Source organism: Pocillopora damicornis, chromosome 10 (assembly GCF_964200805.1).
Source record: "Pocillopora damicornis chromosome 10, jaPocDami1.2, whole genome shotgun sequence".
NCBI classification, from domain to species: domain Eukaryota; kingdom Metazoa; phylum Cnidaria; class Anthozoa; order Scleractinia; family Pocilloporidae; genus Pocillopora; species Pocillopora damicornis.
In genome coordinates this window covers 10,494,368-10,514,404 of record NC_142679.1, presented here as the reverse complement: position 1 = coordinate 10,514,404, position 20,037 = coordinate 10,494,368, and the positions used below count along the sequence as shown (strand labels likewise).

Genomic DNA, 20,037 nt, shown 5'->3' with positions numbered 1-20,037 from the left:
ATCAAAAGTGGATTGATCAAAGAACTCTTAATTATTTCTTACTTAGTCCTAACTAGCGAGAGAAACCCGAGGCGCATCATATTAAAGAGAACTTGGCTATTAACCAGAGAGATGAATAAAGGGGGCAAATTTCTAAAAAAACTGTGGTACTGCGTCGGTGAGGAGAGTGCAACAGGGTAATTAAGTATCATCAACTGAGTTGATAACGTAACTTGGCCACCGCAAAGAGTTTAAAAGTTAACTTTTAGAAATTTCTAAGTTAACACTTAGAAATTGTACGCTTCTGATCAGACTGCCAGGCACGGTTTCGAATAGGCTAAATGCTCAGAAGTTAAAAATTTTCACCAAAGTGCCACTGAAAGGTTCCTTGAAACTTCTAAAAAGCATCATTTGGTAGAGAAATGTCAAGCTATACAAAAATTAATTTGGACAATTTTTCCGAGCTTGAATATACTGAAATATATATGGCTTGGTTATAGACCTTAAAAAATTGTACGCTTCTGATCAGACAGCTGGGCACGGTCTCGATGACTAAATGCCAGGCAGTCAGAAATCTTCACCAAAATGCCACTGAAAACTTCGTACAAACCTGTCTAGTACATTCGATGTTTGTTTAGAAATGTTGGTTTTTCAGTAACATACTAAAACATGTTATAGTATGCGCAAGATCGAAAAAATTGTCCACTGAAAAACCAAATTAATTTTCTGATATTTCCAAGAAATTTGTAAGAACCCTTCGGTGGAAATTCTGAGAACATTTCAGACTGCCGGGCATTTAGTCTACTTGAGACTGTGCCCGGCTGCGAGGCATTTAGTCACAGCGGATTTTGTAAGTAAGACGCTGAATCCTCTGAAGATCCGGGCGTTGACAAGACGCACTTGGATGGTGCATAAGAGTCTCCATATAAGAGCTGAAGTAACAAGTAGAATGGGAGGTGAGTCCTTCCGCAAGTGCATCGGTTCAATGAGGTGTACAAGCCCTCAATGTCACTACTATGTATCATGTGGCAGTCTGTAAATGCCCCGAGAACTGGGAGGAAATGTGGTGCTGTTTATCCACTGAGAGGTCATGTAATCTACCAGGCCTTGAGGGGCTGAGGTAGTAGCGTGGAGCCCAAGCCTCTGGAAAATGTCTGCAAGGAATGGGGCTAGAACGTTGGCGCCATGAGCATCTTGATGTATTAGAGCGACATGACTAAAAATGTCGGGCGACATAACTTCAGTTGAGAAGACTTTTGGGTGACTCGACCGGATACGTGTCCGAATGAACTTCTCACTATCAAATTTTATTCAAATTTGGGCCGAAGATTTTTGGTTTGCTGGTTCTTGTTTGTCCAAAGATTCTGAGTGTAGTGCTCAATAAAACGACATTAATCAGCCACTCCGTATCGTAAGGGATTGTAAGGTGTAGATTAACGTAGACCGTGTCCAGAATCGGATTAGGAAAACTGGGAAAGAATTTGTAATCTAACCAATCAAATTGCAGGTCTCAAGTGAGTGTCAGTTCAAAACAAGATGGCTGCAATGTTTTGATGAAATATCTGAATAATAACCGTAAGCCCATGCAAAGAATGGATGGTGATTCAGATGACGAAGGTTTGAGAGAATATCTGTTTTATCTTTTTGTTAACGTAATGTTCTATGTGAAGAAAAACGAGAGTGTAGTTAAACTCTCTTGCTTTGCAGCTATATGAACTTGGCTAATGAGCCGGTTTTGGTAACAGAGAGGCCTCAGGGGTTTCTGATAACTGTTACACAACTTTTTATAACGTTGTCAGAAGAGAACGATCAGAAGGTATTTCAGTGAATAGCCAGAAATTTGACAAATGTAATAGATTAAAAGTTTTTCGCGCGATTGTGGTACTGCGATCTTATGATGTTTCTTTGCTGCATCAGTTTGCCTGCATGAAAATACCACGCCAGAAACTACTGCGTTTTTATCCCCTTGAATAAGTATGTTTAGGCTAAATTCAATGCTAGCATTTTACTGCTAACTTTCTTGGCCCTTTCCTTAGTTCTGCGCTTCTACTGTGGGACTGGTTGAAACGGAAAATTAAACCAAAAATACTTAAAGCTTTCCTTTTTAATTTTAAATTTGTATTTTCCTCTTGTTTCTATTGCTGATCTATTCTATTCATTTACTTAAATCTCTACTGGCTGATTATCACAAATTTTTTCAGCTTTTATAGCTATAGCAAATGAGCTGTTGGAAAAATGCAACCTTCCTGGCACAATATCTAAACTTGAGGAATGCAGTGACAACTTCTTTGTCGCAGTTTATAGAGGTCTTCTTGGTGATGATTTGCCTGGTAAGGTTAGACTATGGCATCTTTTTTTTCTTAGATTGCTTGGATCATCCATAAGCAGAATCATACATTTTTACCTCCAGAAGTACTAACATGTGCACAAATATTGTTACTCTTACCCTATCATTAATTTTGGCATCTTTCATCATTTCACAGGTATTGTAGAAAATCCCATCTCAAATGAACAACATGTTTTGAACTGCCAAACTTTGATAGATTCAGTTGCTTCTGATATTCTTAGTGTGGATCTAACTCACATCACCGGGAGCAGCATTGTGGAAGGTGACAAGATTTCAATTCGGAACTTGTTAGAGATCTTTGCTGGATTGCTTGAGTTTTTCATGGAGTATGATGATGATGACGGTTGGTAGCCCACTCCAAGTTTAATTTGGTCTCTGCCAGTGTTATAATTTACTGTTATTCAAAAGATATTATTATAGTTTGTGGTTGGGTATCCTGTGAATGGTGATGGTAAAACAGTAACATACTTGTACAGGTACAAACAAGATAGTATGTATATGAAAAGTCTGCAAAGGAGAATGACTTGTATATTGTCTTAGTTTCTGCAACACAAAGTGGTTAGTGGTATTGGTACTTCCTCAGAATAGGTTCCTTAGTCATCAAAAGTTGTCCCTCATGATATGTAGTAAATAAACCCTCAGGCTGCTGGTACAGCCTGAGGGTTTGGCTGATAATGTCAGCGGCTGAGATATTGTTTGAAAAATGAATTTTTGGTGGAGAAGCAAAGCTTCAAGAGCAAATATGATATTTTGAGGACAATCTGTCAGTCAAGGACATTATCAGCAGAGATACCAGCAAGCTAGAAAGGGGTTTATTTGTTTTATAACCCTTGCATTAATTTTGATACTGTACCAAAATAGCTTGTTATAAAGCAATAATTGATTTCTTTTGTATTTTCTGAAACACCATTTGCAACCAGTGCTTTAATGTTGCTATCACTGGACTCTGAAAAACGAGATTGTTTTTCCTGTGTGTAAGATATTACAGATGACAGGTAAAATTCTTGAGCTGGCTTTTTGTGCTTACTTTGTTTCTTTTGGAAACAGTGCAAATATCAACGCATACGGGAGTTATTGCATGATGCTTGTCTGGTGATTTTGCACCACATGACATAAAGTAGCCAATAAAAGCATGCAAAAAAATAATGGGTGGGTTATAATGTCAGATATTCCTGATAGTTTGATTTACATTCACACTCCAAACTTTCACTGTTATGGTCCCCATGGCAGCTAGGACAAAATTTTGGCTACTGAATCTAAAGTATAAGTTGCCAATTTGGGGACCTGGGTCTGGTGGTCATATCGGGATATGAACTATGGTTACAATTTAGCTTTCCTGGTCCGATGTAATATTACTCATGCTTGGTCATTTTCTTGTATAAAATTTTCCTGTTTTTCATCAGGTTCCCAATAATGTATTTATGAATTTTAAAAAATTATGTCTGTCATTCAACCATACTGCTTATTTGACCCATTAAACTCCAAATAGTGATCTATTTCTCTTTACAGTAATAATGCTGAATCATTCATTAAGATCATGAAAACAAAGGAAGTGATTGCCAACTTTAGAAGCTTTGTATGGAAAAATAATTCTCCTTGTGGGCACCTTAAGAAATGTACAGGGAAAAGTATGAAGAATATGGATTATGATGTTAGGGTGTAAAGGGTAAAAAAGCCAAGGGGTGTGGATAGCACATTAGTATATTACATATGTAATGTTGTATAAAGAGGTTCTACTTCTGTACTTTTTTTGTTTGTGTGGCAACCAAAACTTTATTGCAGACAACTACATGTATTTAATGATTTTAGATCACCAAATGGTAAATTAAGAAAAAATTAGACTAAAAATTTAGGTAGATTGTGTAATTATTATTCAGTTAAGAATTGTCCAGGATCATTGAGCTAAAATCCCAAATTATGAGAAAGATTCTTTGGAAATGTCCTTTCACATGGTTTCTTTCTTTGATGATGTAACACTAGTGGTCGCTGTTAAAATTGCATTGAACTCTTTATAGCTTCTGGAGATGAAAATGATTCCAATTTGCTGACTTCAGAACACGATGTCATCTCTGGCGTACTAAGAGAAGAATTTGGTCCCTCATATGAAGCTGTTTATGGTTTTAGGTTTGTGAACTGCATTTGCTAAACACAGTTGAGCCAAATTTCTACCCTCGCTTATTAGAAACTCTACATGATGAAACCAAAACAAGCTTCCCTTCTCCATTACATGTATAGATCAAGCTAAAAGGAAACTGCTAATTGAAATAATTATTTTTTGCTAGGTAGCACATTTCTAAACTCTTTTTGATTATGGTATATGGCGGTTGATCATGCTTCTAAAATTAGCATGTTAATTAACTAACCTTGATTTCTAATGAATAAGACCTGAATTTAAGTATTGCATGGTTATTTGGTCAATGATCTCTAATTTGTGGCTGATAGTCTACATTTAGATAATGTTTAAGTAATATTTTGATGCTGGAGAAATTCTTGATGAATTTTTTTATTATGATATTGTTACCTTTTTTCACTAAAAAAGGGACAGGAGAGGGGAGATAAAGAGAGAACCACCATTGTCACAGCAGTCAAGTGGAGGAGTAATGCTAGATAGAAATGGAGAGGAAAAGAAACAAGGAACACAAGCAAGGTCATCAACTAGAGTCTCTGTTGTGTGGGATCATGAAAATTCCACTGGCTTTGATGCAGACACTTCAAAGGTAGGAAAACCATTTTTTTCCTTTTTTTTTTTTTTAACACCAAACCAACCAATTTATGATGGATGGATTATAGGAAGACTATCAAGGGAACCTTCATGGAAAGCAATTTAAAGTTTTTGAATTTTAAATAATTTGTAGTATTAAAACAAACAGAATTTACATGTGAATACAAACTGATTATGGAGGTAGAACTCTTTTAAATTATTTTTTAAAAGCTGCTCATCAGCTTTTTATTTCGAAATGAAGGCTTAATGAGTAGCCCCAAAGGAAACAGTGAGTTTTGCTTTCTTGACACCTACAATGGAACACTGAGGGCCAGTTATTTTCATGAGGTTTAACCCAAACCACCATTTTACATAATCAGTGGGCTCATGCTTTCTTCATAAGAGGTTTGATTTAAACAGTGTCCTTCAACTGTTAGCTTTCAGCATTCTTGACTATGTTTACAAAAATAAATGTTCATGTGAAAGATCCAGTTAAATTGAGGATTGTTTAAGAACAGTTTTGTTACCAATAGCTGAGGTTTGTTTAAATAACCATCCCTGTAGGTCACATAGAGATTTTGAAACCTGATGTGCATGTATGTGTACCTGATCTGTTTTAGTGCTTGCCTTGTGATGTTTTTTGCAGGCTTCTTAGGGGTATGCCCAAACTGACCATTAAATTCTTTAAACTTTGAAATTCCCAGCTAAGTGACTCAAAAATAGAAGTTGTAAGTGACTCAACAACTGAACTTATCAGACTTGGAGAAACCATGTCAGACAGATTGCAACCAATGGGGGTAGAAAGAAGGCCAGAAGCCAGAAATCAGGTTCCAGATTCAACATTAGACATATCTGCTAGATCACCTATGATCAGTGTCAGTTCTCAGCATGGTAGCAGACTTTACAGGGATGATGCCTTTGGTGGCACTCTAAATGGCACAAGACCTTTGCAGGATAATGCAAAGCCAGTTATGAATAATGCAAGTGCCTTAACAAGTTCCAAAAGACCAGATTTATCTGGAATTAGGTGAGTCTGTGAACTTAAAATATTTAACTCTATTTGTTGTTAACAGGCTTTTCCACTTCTCTTTATCCAAGTGGGAGACTCTGAGCTGTGCGAGAGAGTGGAGTAAAAGTGATGGAAGATGTAAACTGAAGATTTCCCTTCACAATTTGACTTTTTTATGCTAGGGTGTTACGATATAATTTTTCTACTCAGCCAGTGGATGATCTACACAATGTTTTCTACCAAATGAACAAAATTTGCATTACATTTGTAGGGAGCCAGGCCAATCCAGTGTACTTGGTCGTGATGCTACTTCTGTAGAAGATGAACTGACACAGTACACTTTGACACCCACAGAGGTGGGAAATTCTCCAGCTGTTAGGGATAAGGTATGAGTGTCAACACTTTGTTTTTTAAGAGTTATTCTCGTTTTTCTTTGTTGTCATTTTTTAACAGTGTTCACCTGTTTAAAGTGTGGTTTAAGATTTTTTGAAAGAAGTTGCTTAATGTGTAGGGCTTCTCACCTTGTTTGCCTTAAGGACCCTGAAAAGCCTTTTACCAGTTTTCTGTCATCCTCCTCAACATCTGCTTCATGGCCTGAGCAAATATCACCACTAGAACCCTTTAAAGACTCTAGCGCTAGAGAGGCAAGTAGCTTTGATGCTCTTGGTGTGAGACCAAAACAAAAGCCCCCAGCAAGTTCAGGTTCAGAAGCTGGGGACAATAGTGGACGGTCAACTCCAGTTTATCATCATTACCACCATCACTTTCATCACACACAGCCACAAGGGACTGTACCAGGTATTAAACAAATGATTCTGTTGAAAACTTGTTGATTTTACATCTGGATTTTCTCATACAAGTCATGTACACTTTACATGTACATTTCAAACCTCTCACAAGGAGAAGATTACTGGCACCCTTAGTGCCTCAGGTAGTTTAGAGTTGTTTTTATCCTTCCCTTTTGTTAAGAGTACATTGTCAGTGGGTGATGGAAAATTCTCAAAGATGAGAGTGATAGAACATTTCCTCCATAGGGAGTAGTCAGGTCTGCAGTTCCCTGAAAAGTAATCCTTTGATAGACCTGGTAGATAGAGAGCCCTGAGTGGGTTATTTTGTCAAAGTGGTTAACTCTCACAATGCCCCTGTTTTGGACTAGGTTCTGTCTAGGAGGTTTTATGTAGACACACACAGTTGTAATTGCTAGTGCTGTGCAAGTTGTTTTCCTTAAACTAGAGACCTTCAGTAGCATTACATGTATGTGTGGACACATGCTGTAAGCTTCCTTTTTGCTAGTCCCAGAGTGCTTCCTACATTCTTGTTGCTGTCTTGCTATCATTATAATTTTTTTTTTTTTTTTGTAGAATTTCAGTCTGTGGCTGGAGTTAGTGCAGCAGCCTCAGTTGATGCACCAGGTGAAACAACCAGTTTGTCAAGTACGAAGCCTACTGGAACAGTGCCAGGAACTAGACCTTGTCCAAGAACAACTGATAGACTAACAAGGACAGTTCCTGGCATTTATACTCACCCTCACTCAGGTGAATTTTTCCTTTACTATTCTTTGAATTCTCATTTTATCTCAAATTCTTACAGTACTTTGTTAACTAAATTGTACCTGTTAAGAGCGTGTCAAAATTTTGACAAGTTTCATATCATTGTAGGTACAGTCATATGATACTGTATGTGGATTGTTTCCTTTCATCTGACTTGGACATTAGACAATACCACTTTCCCCATTTTTAACAATCATGGTATAGATTTTCTTTATTACAAGGGAGTTTTTAATCAGTTGTTGTCACAAGTGATACCAGTGCACTCTCTTCTACAGGTCTCTCACAACCATCTGCCACCACAGTCACAGGAACAACATCAACCTTAACTGACTCAGTATTTCTATCAGGGTCTGGATCATCTCGTAAGAACTTTGTGTAATCAAGAAAACGAAGTGACTTTTATCTTGCATTTTTTGTGGACTGTATGATTTAATAGTTGTGTCAGGGACGCTTTCCAACCGGTGGAAATATCCCAAAGAACTTTAAGTAAGAGAAACCTGTTATGGATTTCTCAACCCAACTGAACAGTTATACCATCTTAAGTGCATCATAACAGTAGTGCATCTTATTGAGAATAGTTGTGCTTGTAAACAGGATATTGTTAAAACTGATAAGTGTGACAAGATGGATTTCACCAAACTACATTTAATGATTTTTTGTCTTGAATAAGCGCTTAGAATCTCTTTGCATAATAAGGAAGTAGAGTGATCCTATCACAAACGCTGAATGATGATGAACCTACACGCAACTCATGCGCACCACGTTTGCACTTGTTAGGTCCCCGTTTTGTAATGGCAACTAGTTCTGATATTCCAGCTGATTCATCAAGTGGCAAAGCAGCCTTACAAGGAAGGCCGGCTGTTTCATTAGCAACAAGTACAGCAACATCTACAACAGGTTAGGTACCATAAACATCGTTGGGATGCCTTTTTTTAGTTTTTCCTTGTTTTAGTCTATTAAATCGTCCTCGCCGCCAGTAGCGATTTTCATTCCCCAATAAGCTCCTCTTCTTCTTCCATCATCCTTTCTTAAACCGTCATTTCTATCCTGAGTTAAAGGTCAAACCATCGCCATCCAACAATCACCAAAACTATAAAGGGGATAAGTTTCTAAAAGAAACTGTGGTGCTGAGTTGGTGGGAGAGTATGACAGGGTAATATGGTATTATCAACTAAGTTGATAACTTAAATTGGCCACCGTAAAGAGTTTCAAAGCTGACGTTTCGAGTGTTGGCCCTTCGTCATTTGCTCTAAGGAAAAGCTATCACGTTATCAACTCAGTTGATGATACCAAATTACCCCATCACCGAAACTGTTGGTTTACTATGAACTTCAAAGTTCGACCCCGTCAAGTTGTTCAGTGATTTTGGGGTTTGTTCAAGTGGTGCAGTGGTGCTATAGACAGCAAAAGACAGCATACTTTGAATCATTTTTCCAGGTTCATCCACGCCAGTGTTATCGTCACTGCCACCCACAAGTAACAGATCTTATAGTGCATTAAAGGAACGGGTTTCACTACCAGAACAGACAGACGAACCAACAGACCGATTGAGTAGTCTGAGGAGAAAGCAGGTACATTAAAAAGATTTTACTTGCTTTTTTAAAAAGTCTGTCTATCGTAGAGCTGGTCCTCCGCCTTCTGGATATAGGGTATTTTGTTGGTGGTTGATCAGACGAAAGGCAGTTGCAGCGTCTATTTTCTACATGCATGAAGAGTTTCGCTAGAGTAAGGTCAGAGCACGATAATCAGCCTGGTGACAAGAATAATTATTTAAACCAGTCTCAGCTCGTCGTAAAACAATTGCAATGAATCCTAAACGGGAATGCGTTCTATTATAAAGTAAGTAAAGCCTTTATACGGGCCCAAGTGGCCCATGGGGCCGGTGCTTAACTCCGGTTTTCTTAGCATGAAGCGGCTAGGAGTATTGCTACTCCCCCCTGGATGGGATACTAGTCCATCGCAGGGTTACCCCCAGCACATTTGCACCTGTACACCTGGGTGAAGAGATGCACTGTGAGAGTAAAGTGTCTTACCTAAGAACACAACACAATGACCCCGGCCAGGGCTCGAACCCGGACCACCCGATCCGGAGTCGAGCGTACTTAACCATGAGGCCACTGCGCCTCCACTCGTTCTATTATAGACTTACCGATTTCCAGGTAAGTTGTCTGAGTTATTTTATCTTCTTTGAACAACCAACCTCTCCATTTTGAACTCATTGTCCTCAATAGAAAGAGAAACAGCGGCTTATAAGTTTTAACTGAGAGGACACCTGCTAAGCACTGAGAAAAACATCTGACTCCCGAGTGGACGCCATAACCGTCCTTAAATCGGTAGTATGATTTACTGAAGAATAGGACGTCAACGAATTTAGACAATAGAGTAGAATTGCAAGTGATAAGTTTCCTGCCTTCTGCTTTTAAGTACTGTTCAGACTTTTGACACTCTCGAAAAATAGTTTTGACGTCTTCCTTTAATCGTAATGTGTTTCTTTCCATGGTGCAGCCATTAGCGTCTTCTCTCCCCGCCAGACTGCAGAAAGGATCCAAAAGTTCTGAACATCCAGCGCTTCGATCAACAGCTGCAGAGCTTTTACAAAATTACACCACACCGGATGACGAAAGTGGTGAAAGTGACAGTGAGAGGGAAGCAGACGACGAGGAGTTAGGTCAGAACAGTGATAGTGCTGTTGGTGAGCTGTCTGAATTTCTAAATCATACATTGAGCGGAAATGAAGAAGTAGAGAATTACGACTACGGCTACGATTACGAGATTTGATATCAAACATCTGATGAGAAAATACATAACTCGAGAATTTTATTTCACGCTCTGTGATTGCTAAAAGAGATACCTTTTTCGTGCCACTAAGACATTCTCATCGTAATTTACCCACAAGTCACAATTATGGTAAGAATTAACTTCTTTTAATCAGATTACGGAAGACTTGAACCTCCTGCAGCAAAACCGACGACGAGAGATTTCTCAACTTCTCGATCAAGTGGTAGCGCAACCAGGACATCTACGAGGCCAAGAATGCCTCGCAGCTATAAAGGTGAAGGTGCCAACAGCGTCCGGGGTTTTCCTGATTTCTGCGGCATAAATAAGTTATTTTAAAAGCCACCGTGAAGGGGATCCTAACCTCATGCGAGTTACCTCTAGCCCACTCCACCTTAGTATTCACTCCAGAGCACCCAAGTGTCCGGCCTACTAAAGATCGAAATGACCTTGCCCAGAGGTCACCACTTCTACAAGACATTCCGTTTCTGACAATGGATTCAATTATCGATTTTAGTTTGTTTTTTCCTTTGGTGCTGACATTGTTGCTTTCAGATGCAAAGTCGTAGAAGTCTTTCTACGCTGCTATCTTCAAAAAATTTACAACTAAAATTTTCTCTCACGGCTCTTTAGAAAGTGATTTCCCATTGATCTGCAGAGATAAGAAAACCTTCCTGAATAATTATTTTGTTATCCAACCAGAATCAACTGAAGAAGATTCTTCTCCTGAACGTGCTCCCCGCCGCGGCGTGACTTTCCGTGATACCATAGAAACGTTTCCAGTTTCAGGGAGAATGGATCGGTTAAGGCGCCTGTTGTACGAGGAGTCCGAGAAGGAGCGGAAACGACACACTGAAACCATGCGCAAGACTTATCGTGACCAGTTGAGGGAAATACAACAAGAAAAAAAGAAAGAGAAAACTTTGCACATGAAAAGAAAATTACCGGTAACTCTCACTATGAGTTAATTTCAGTAACGTGTTTAACGATAAATAATGAGCACAAAAAGGTCCAATCTCCCATCACCCCTTACGTCCTCTTTTAGGAGTGAACCTCGCACAGTTTTCCTCAACCCTCACCTGTATGTGATGACATTGCTATTAAGAGCCACAGTACGGTCGCTAAGTTGCCTTGCTTGGAACGAAAAGAAAATGATGTCTTAGAACGGAAAAAATTCGAATGCGAAACCGGCAAAAAAGAAAATTTGTTTCATACTGATAACCGCAAATACTTACCATTGAATACAATTGAAGAAATTCAAACAAGCTTTGTACAAGGTCTCTCCGAATTCTCATCCGACCATTTTAACTTATAGCTCTCACCAAAAGTTCCAAAGAAGAAACCGAAAAAGAAGTCTCCAATCCAGAAACGTGGGAGATTGGAGGCTGTCTATTGCTCACAGACTAGAAAATCCCGGCCAGTGAGGAGGACTTTGACAACGGAAAAGGGAAGGAAGAGAAGTGCATCAGCGAGCCCTGTATTGGGTAGGAGAAAAAGTGACAGTCCAGGTTGGGTATCGCATCATGTTAGCGAAACATTATCTTCAGATTATGTCGTTCAGTATTTTACGATCGCCTAATTTCACGATTCAATCGTACTCTACATTCGCCGAAGGTGTTTGTAGTTAGATTGGGAAATCTCGTTTTGCGCTCACGAGACTTCTTGCCTGTTGGGTAGAACGTTTTCACTTAGTAATTCAGATGGAGATGTACCTTTGCAATAAGTCTGCGTTTAATAATTGTATTTTGGGAGATTACAGCTAAATAAGCTGTTTAAACAGGTCTGTAAGGAGCTAGGTCACCATTCTTAGAGCTGTTACTGTTGTTGGAGTTGTTGTTTTGGGGAAGGGTTGGGGAAGGGTTGGGGAAGTTGCTGTAGTTCTTCGTAATTTTTTGTAATCAAACTATGAAATATTAGTTTGTGAGAGAAGGGAATGTTAACCAAACACTTAAAAAGATAACGAAGATTGTTCATGATGAACTTAAAAAATTTACATCTATAATCCGAAAATTTTCTTGGCAATCTCCTACAGATCACCCAGACATGTTACTTCCTGCCATGTTGGAGGAGTTCCCTTTCTTGCATGTCTCGCCCCAAACGGCCCACAGCATGTGGGACAAGCAGGCGCGGCACCTTAGTTCCTTTCTTAAATCTGGTGCGGACGCCAATAGAACCAAAACTCAGAGAATGATTGAAGAAGCTGAGAAACGACAAAAGGCGTTAGTGGGAATTTTAAGAAAAGATGTGGAACATAATATGAGAATGGTAAAGTTATATTTGCAAATACAAATTTCAGGAAAGTGAAAAAACTTATGTTGTTTTCAGTGCTCTTTGAACAGAACACACTTTTGATACGATCGCCATCCATTTAGTAACTGTTTAGTATGTTTTCACCTTATTTCTTCCTCAATGTTATTTTTTAGCGTGATAAACAAGAGCGGCAGCAACAACAGCAGACTGTAAAGGCAAAACTGAGAGAAAAACGTCAAGTCTCTGCACGTGCACGTCGATACCACGATGAGTACGAGCTGCGCATGCGGGCCAGAATGTTGAAGAGGCGCACACGTGAAGAACAGGTTGGAAGTGAATAAACGCTGTCAGGGCCCAATTTTTTTTCCCTGTGTTTAAAGAAGGGTATTTTTAGTGTGTAACTCTTTCGAGGCATTAAACTGCTTTGACACGTTCTCATCGTTTTAAGTATTTAACATGAATCTTCTTCTCTTGCCTTAGATCTTTAAAAGGTTGTTTGAGGATGGTTTGGAGATTCAAAAACAACGCATACGCGAACTTAGAGAGTATGCAAAAGAGAAGAGAGAAACTTTGGCTCAGAGGCAGCAAAATGAAATTGAGTCACTAGAAAATTTGTATCCTTTATTTCGTACTCGTTTCTTAGTATTTTCTCTCCTAAGGAATTTATGAAAGTGCCATTACCAGCTTGTCAAAAGAGTTTTGCTTGGAGACGATTATCCAGAGAATAGATTATAACAAAAACATTCTGGGTCTCTCTCACAAGCATGTGAGATCAGTCTGCTCTGATGATTTTCAAAGTTGTCCTTTTGCTTTAGGATTTGGTTGAGGAAGAATTACTTCTTTCATTCCTCCTTATTTGAGTACTTCTCCCTATTGAGCAACGAAGCCTCGTGTTGGGAGCTGGGCAAATTTGAATGGATTTTCGTGTGAGGAATCTTACCAGAACTATTGAGCGAATTAACCCTAGACAGTGTCTGAGAAGCACACGCTCAAGCCCCGTCAAAGCCTTATTTACTTCTTCTTTTTTTCCAGTGTTCTGTTTAATTAACTGCAATTTACCTGTGTGGTTCAGTTTTCCACACATATTACTGTTATCTGATCAGCCTTGGTGCTATTGTTTCCTTGACGCGCATTTTTCAGCTATCGTGACCAGTTCGCCATGTTGGCGGATGGAATCGCTCGGGAGAGATACGAGATGGAAGTGCGTGAAAAAGCCCAGGAGAAGGTAAGCTCACTAACACGCAAGTGAGTGAGTGAAGACTTGACTATCAGCTGCGCAACTATGACTTCACTATGTGCACATTTGTTGAGAAACCATCACGGCGTTACTTCCTGTTTTCAGTATTAAGTTCAGCTGTACAGCCTTCTTAGTCACACTTAGCAGCAGGCTGGGATGGCGCAGTAGTTGGAGCGCACGTTTTCCACTGCATTATTGTGGTTTAGATTCTCAGACCTGGTGTCATAAGTTGTTGAGGTTTTTTTTTTTTCTGTCTCTTGTCCTTTCACCCGGGATTTCCTCCATCTACAAAAACTAATTTTAGTAAGGACGACGTTCCAAACTCCGGAGCCTTAAATCCAATCGCGATATATATATATATATATATATATATATATATATATATATATATATATATATATATATATATATATCGCGATTGGATTTAAGGCTCCGGAGTTTGGAACGTGTATATGTATGTATATGTATAGGTATATATATATATGTATGTATAAAGAAACTGTAAACTTCTGTGTCGAATGAAGATACTAAAACCAATGAAAAACGAAAGTCTTCTTTTAACTTTTACTTTAAAAGCAAAGTAAAAGTTAAAAGAAGACTTTCGTTTTTCATTTGTTTTAGAATATATATATATATATATATATATAATATACATACATATATATATATATATAACTAACTGCAGACAGTACTGTTTCGGCCTTCTGGGCCTCATCAGTGCAGTGCTGATGCTAGGATGGAGGTAAGGCTATATAGCCACCCCAAGTGATCTCACACGTGTGGTATCATCTAAGCCATGCCAGAGTGCTCAAACTAGATAAACTAGTGAGCATGCATAATATATATATATATATATATATATATATATATATATATATATATATATTATGGGAGGAAAAAGATAAATAAACTGTTTATTTGTCTTTTTCCTCCCACAATATAGACATCGCTCCACTCCTATGTACTGAGCACTGTTTCACGAAAGTCAAAATTTTACACTTTCTCTCTCTATATATATATGTAAATTAATTCAACATTGTACGTTGGTGGTGAGCGGTAAATTAACTTTCCAACCGCATATTTAAACGTCTTTTTTTTCCATCTTTTCGATTCACAGGTGGTCCGACAAATGCGACGGGAGTTACGGCGGAAATTTGAACATGACGTGCAAGAATTCCAAGAAAATCTACAACGGGATGAAGACTCAGCTTACTTTAGGCAGTTAGAAGCTGACAGACTAAGAGGCAAATTTCAACTTGCAACCCGCAACGCGTTTTATTGAAAACCAAGTCGTTCACTTTAACGTTTCTTTAAACGCTGTTACTTCTCGTGTGGAACTGTAGGCGGAGATGCTCGTTGTTTATTCGATTTCCAGAGTCTTGAGTGTAATTCTACCTTCCGAAAAAACTGAGAAAAAGTCCATTATGCATGAAGAGGTAGACTGCTGTGTAATTTGTTATTTGAATTAAGTTGCTTGCGTTTCTTGTGACAAAATAAAAACTCACCATACTTGCTTGTCGTATTTTGATGTGCATTTCACATATGATGCTTGGGGACGTAACGAATTGATGATCGCTGGCACTTAGAAGTTTGACGCATATTTCGGCGAAAACTCGTTTCCGTTCACACTCCCCTAATCCCTTGCAAGCGGGAAACGATGACTGAAAGCGTGACCTCTGGGAACGAGATATATTTCCGCGTCATTTGTATAGGTAATCACATGATTTCGAGTGCAATTTGGAATAAATAAGCACGAGTAAATTTTTTCAAAGACTAACAAGTGCTTGTTTATTCCAAATTTGCACGAGAAAAATCATGTGATTACGTGTTAATAATATACATGGAAAATTCGAGATGGCTTATCAAAATTAAGCATAAGCAAAGGGCGCGCATCAAGCGTAAAAATAATTTATTCAAACCATACGTGTGGTCAAAACAACAACGTACGATCAAAAGAATAATATGCAATGATATCTTCACATCTTTAAGGCGCAAAAAAGTTCAAAGTCCGGCTAAACAGTTTAAGGAATTGTTCAGTCTGTGTCCGAATCACTTTCGATGAAATGGAATCGTCGTTTCCGAGGTTTAACAACGTTTGTTTCTAATTTCGGCGTTGGATCGCTCAAGCAAAATGTTAAGCTAGGTCGGCTCGTAATTTTCGATTTCCTTGGCAATTCCCTTCTCTAAACACCACTTTTTCAAAACCGACAACCAAAAAGCAGTGCTTTTTACAGTATTTTCGTTGTTTGAGCTGTTTTTCAGCTGCGGTGGCGAAAGAAAACCTACTTAAAACGCCGGCCATTGTTTCGCTCGCAAATTTTCAAATTTTCAAATTTTGTTGCGACATCCAAGGCTTGCATTTGATTGGCTATCTGTGAGTTTCTTTGATTATTGACCAATCAGAATGTCTGATTTGTTACTTTCTTTGCACTGAATTAACCCTCTTCTGCACTGAATTAACTCTCTTCTGCACTAAATTACCTGAAAACTGCAGTTATCTTAACCAATCAGAACTGAGAAATTTTTCCATGTATATTATTATACATGAAACAGTTACTTACTCGCACATGTTCGGGAGATGAAGAAATAATAGCCAACTTTCCTCAATGGTTTTTTTGCTATCTACTCTCCCAAAACAATGTAGCCGTGGTTGGAATACTCTTTGTGTATGAGTAAGCGTTAACTGGGTATTTGGTTTTGAAGTAAGAATTAAAAATCATATCTTAAAGTACATTGAACAGATTTATCAACGGCTCCATCAAAATCTGCCGCTTCAATATCAATTTTTAGCTGTTGATGGTTCATATCACGTGACCTATGTTCCATATCTCAGCGGGATACCGGTAAAACCTGCCGTGATACCACAGGGATGGTACAAATGAGCGTCGTGCACATCTTTTAATTTCCAATATGACGGACAAACACAGTTAATTATATTTACAATAGCTAAGATTTTCTATCGCTGTGATTGAATTTTTTATGCTATCCCGGCCATTGGGGAAGCTTCTTTTCCGTTCCGTTGATGACTACAGAGGATTTTATCAATTGTAACTTGGATGAAACAGATAAAGAGTGGAACATAAGATGAAAAATAATTACGAGATTTTTTTAACCGGAAAATTACCAGCCCCGTGATGATATCATGTTTAGAGAATACTGGTGATGTTATTAAATCACATTAGTCCTCAAACAAGGTTTTTTACCAATATGTATATCTGTTTTATCTCAGTCTGTAATGAGTATGCTGACCAATTGCTGATCTTAAGCCGGCCTGGCTTATAACACACTTTGGTAGCATAGAAACAGTTCCATAGCTAAACGGCGCTGGGGTGGAATAATAAGTGATAAAAGATAACACTATCAATGAAATAGAAAATAAACCAACTGAATGAAAAGGAACATACAGTAATGAATTCATAATACACATTTACATCCGAGAACAATGAAACCCAGCCTAACGAACTTAGAAATATATATATATATCTAAATAGAGAGAGAAAATTAACATGAAAATTTTCTTTTACTTTTTTTTTCGTGGAAGGAATTTGGAATGAAGCGATGCTTCCGTTGTTTTGGTTTGAAAGGAAGATCACACTGGGACACAGCCGTAAGAAAGTCATAAATGTATTTTTTAATTAGAACTACTGCAACTTGTTCATTCTCAGCAAAATTTCATCAGAAGCTGCTTTTTGCTGGTTGTTCTTTACTTCGTTCCATAAAAAATAATAAAACATAAGTGGCTTAAAAGAAGTGAAGGGCCACACTAAGTAAAGCACACTCATTCAAAATACATCCCGTCATTCGAAGATGATTTTATCACAAATGGTTAGAAAGATAATAAAGTGTCAAAATTGATTGGCGTCATAATGTTCAGCAATGTATTGATTTATCATTTGGCTTTTCAAAGTCAACAAAGAAAGTCATTAATCTTCCAGTATTTGTTTAGTCCGCTCAGTGCAATAGTTTTCACCACGCACATTATAATTTACGTTTCTCGCTCGAAAATATCAAGAAATTTCCAAGGCAATCATCTTTCCAAGGTGACAATTAATGCGGCACTGTAAGTCACAGATAGCCATTAGACACATCGTTGAGTTTCGTTATCTTTATGGATATGTACAGATATATGAGATCTTTATGGCAACTGTTTCATCTTTTTTTTTACAGATGCTGATTTTCGTGCTCGTTTATTTGTCCTTACCAGTAAAAACCCAGCCAGAAGAGGATGGTGTCTTGTTTGAAATCAAAGAAAACGTTTTTAAATTTGATGGAAACTCTATTTGGCAGGGAAAAGCAAACTCTTTATTGAGCTGTTCCCGGACATGTGCGAGTCAATCAGCTTGTAAACGGGTTATTTTTGAAGGAAGCAAAGGAACATGCTTGCTTCTCGGTGAAGGTCAAACACACTTGGCAAATACGCTTGTTAAACAAGATGGAACCTTTTATTTGAAAAAGGTAATTTAAAGTTGTACCCCTGCCAGTTCCTTGTTACTCCGGCAGGGTGCGTAGACAAGCGGCGGCTGTTCTAAATTATGCTTCTTTGACGGACTTGTAAAATGTCTCCCTCAAAAATGAATCGACCTTAGCAATATTTTTTTTCGGTAATCTTGCTTGCTCGTTGGCGAGAGAATCATTAATAATTTGATTAGTAAGAATTTAAGTCTAATGGAACCTAATCTTGAATAATGATTCTTTTTGCAGATCACCTCAACAGGAGTTTACAGTTTATTGGGTGGGTGATGTAGATTTGGCCATCAAAACACATCCTGCTTCAGTGTGAATAGTAGTCAGTCCTGACACGTTCGACCACAAAATCAGCTCGTTATGTACTCAGATATTTCCTTCGTCTCACGCACGTGTCAAATGGTCCTGTATTAAACTCAAAATTTTCCATCTTCCCACCTGTAATTATTTTTCTAAAAATGAAATCCTTTTTTTTTTCCTAATGCATCCCGTTCTATACAGGTACCTCTAAATCGGCAGCAATTGCCTCGTGCCAGGCCCTTCATAGCCAATCTCAGTCGGGTGTTTATTGGATTGATCCTGACGGTGGATCCCACACAAACGCCTTCAGAGCGTATTGTGACATGAAAACCGATGGAGGAGGCTGGACTCTAGTGTGGAGCTACTCCTTCACTAATAACGTAGATTTTACAGCTCATTCAAATGCAGTGACACCGAGACCCAACTGGCAAGTGACCCCTGAAGTGAATGTCCCTATATCAACAACTCCTCCTTTAAATGAAACAAACTTCAACGCCATGAATTTCTCGCTCTGGAAACTACTCGGCAGACAAATCCTTATCAAGAGCAACATAAATAACTGGTTGGTGTGTCATCCAGGAACTGGAAGTTTGGTTGATTGGCAAGAAGGGGAAGTCAGCTGTAAGGTAGTGAAACACGTGACTAACACCTGTACAAGTGCTTTGGCACCTTCCAAAATATCCCCAAGTAAAGGTTATGGACCAAAACTTTACAGAGATAGTGAATGGTACAGCCTTTACTATTACTTCGATGGATACACTGGCAAAGACTGGCCGTCTCACGATCCTTGTGGTACGAGCAAGAGCAATCATTTAAAAAATGTCGTTAATCCACGTGGAAATATATATATTCGTGCATAGCGGACTGAGTTATGGAATCTAGATCCTTAGGTAGTGAAAAGACCTCTTGAACTACTTCGACTTAAGTAAACAACACCAATGACAGCAATGATATTTAAGGGGTAGATGTGGTCGATTAGATTCAAAAGAATGCGACCTTTGGCTATCAGGTAGTTTTGGGTGATATCGCCGCAGCCGATGAGGATCAACTGAAAATTTAGTAGAGGTTCCGATCTGTGACCGTTTAAAGATGTAAAAGCTCGCATAATTAAAGTTTGGCTTTAAAGACAGTCAATAATCTCAGACGTTGCTCTTCGTCCATTTCAAAAGTTTTCACGAGTGACTCCTCTTTCTAATGTTGTAAGGTCTAGTTGCCATAGTTTCATTTACATGTAATGATTTGTGAGTTTTAATAGTATTACAAGGTGGGGCAGAGAAATAAGAATTAGAAAATCTCTTACTGAAATGTCTGACAATTTGCACGACTTGGTTATTACATAATTTCTTGCGGAAGGGTACAAAGTTCTTCGATTTTCTCCTCCTCTTCATCCAAAGCAACACCCGATCACAGATTCGCGGGAAAGGA

General features: G+C 38.5%; 2 protein-coding genes across 7 annotated transcripts; both read left to right on the top strand.

The window, feature by feature from the left end:
• Positions 1-1,479: 1,479 nt before the first annotated feature.
• LOC113667630 (uncharacterized) lies at positions 1,480-15,360 on the top strand. 6 transcript variants are annotated; one of them, XM_089186082.1, is made up of 21 exons: positions 1,480-1,596; positions 2,181-2,309; positions 2,463-2,669; positions 4,342-4,450; positions 4,866-5,043; positions 5,732-6,054; positions 6,308-6,422; positions 6,573-6,834; positions 7,398-7,571; positions 7,862-7,948; positions 8,364-8,483; positions 9,024-9,157; positions 10,092-10,254; positions 10,519-10,638; positions 11,064-11,308; positions 11,677-11,845; positions 12,394-12,626; positions 12,785-12,937; positions 13,092-13,225; positions 13,752-13,836; positions 14,966-15,360. In XM_089186082.1, exons 1-21 carry the CDS (start codon positions 1,533-1,535, stop codon positions 15,128-15,130), a joined length of 3,369 nt encoding a protein of 1,122 aa, XP_089042208.1. In that variant the 5' UTR covers positions 1,480-1,532; the 3' UTR covers positions 15,131-15,360. The 6 variants fall into 6 exon arrangements, with proteins under 6 accessions (XP_089042208.1, XP_089042206.1, XP_089042207.1 ...); XM_089186080.1 differs by having other exon boundaries at positions 11,677-11,869; XM_089186081.1 differs by having other exon boundaries at positions 10,092-10,278.
• Positions 15,361-17,787: 2,427 nt separating this feature from the next.
• LOC113667624 (uncharacterized) lies at positions 17,788-19,908 on the top strand. The gene is made up of 4 exons (XM_089186240.1): positions 17,788-17,908; positions 18,016-18,303; positions 18,550-18,580; positions 18,814-19,908. The coding sequence occupies exons 2-4, from the start codon at positions 18,016-18,018 to the stop codon at positions 19,470-19,472; spliced, it is 978 nt and encodes a 325-aa protein (XP_089042366.1). The 5' UTR covers positions 17,788-17,908; the 3' UTR covers positions 19,473-19,908.
• Positions 19,909-20,037: the final 129 nt, after the last annotated feature.

Coding starts and splice junctions, on each gene's coding strand:
- LOC113667630 (XM_027183479.2), top strand. CDS start 1,533: ATGAAATATCTGAATAATAACCGTAAGCCCATGCAAAGAATGGATGGT. Junction 7,572..7,861: donor TTATACTCACCCTCACTCAG/GTGAATTTTTCC, acceptor TCTCTTCTACAG/GTCTCTCACAACCATCTGCC. Junction 10,639..11,063: donor AATGCCTCGCAGCTATAAAG/GTGAAGGTGCCA, acceptor TTATCCAACCAG/AATCAACTGAAGAAGATTCT.
- LOC113667624 (XM_089186240.1), top strand. CDS start 18,016: ATGCTGATTTTCGTGCTCGTTTATTTGTCCTTACCAGTAAAAACCCAG. Junction 18,304..18,549: donor GAACCTTTTATTTGAAAAAG/GTAATTTAAAGT, acceptor TTCTTTTTGCAG/ATCACCTCAACAGGAGTTTA. Junction 18,581..18,813: donor AGGAGTTTACAGTTTATTGG/GTGGGTGATGTA, acceptor CGTTCTATACAG/GTACCTCTAAATCGGCAGCA.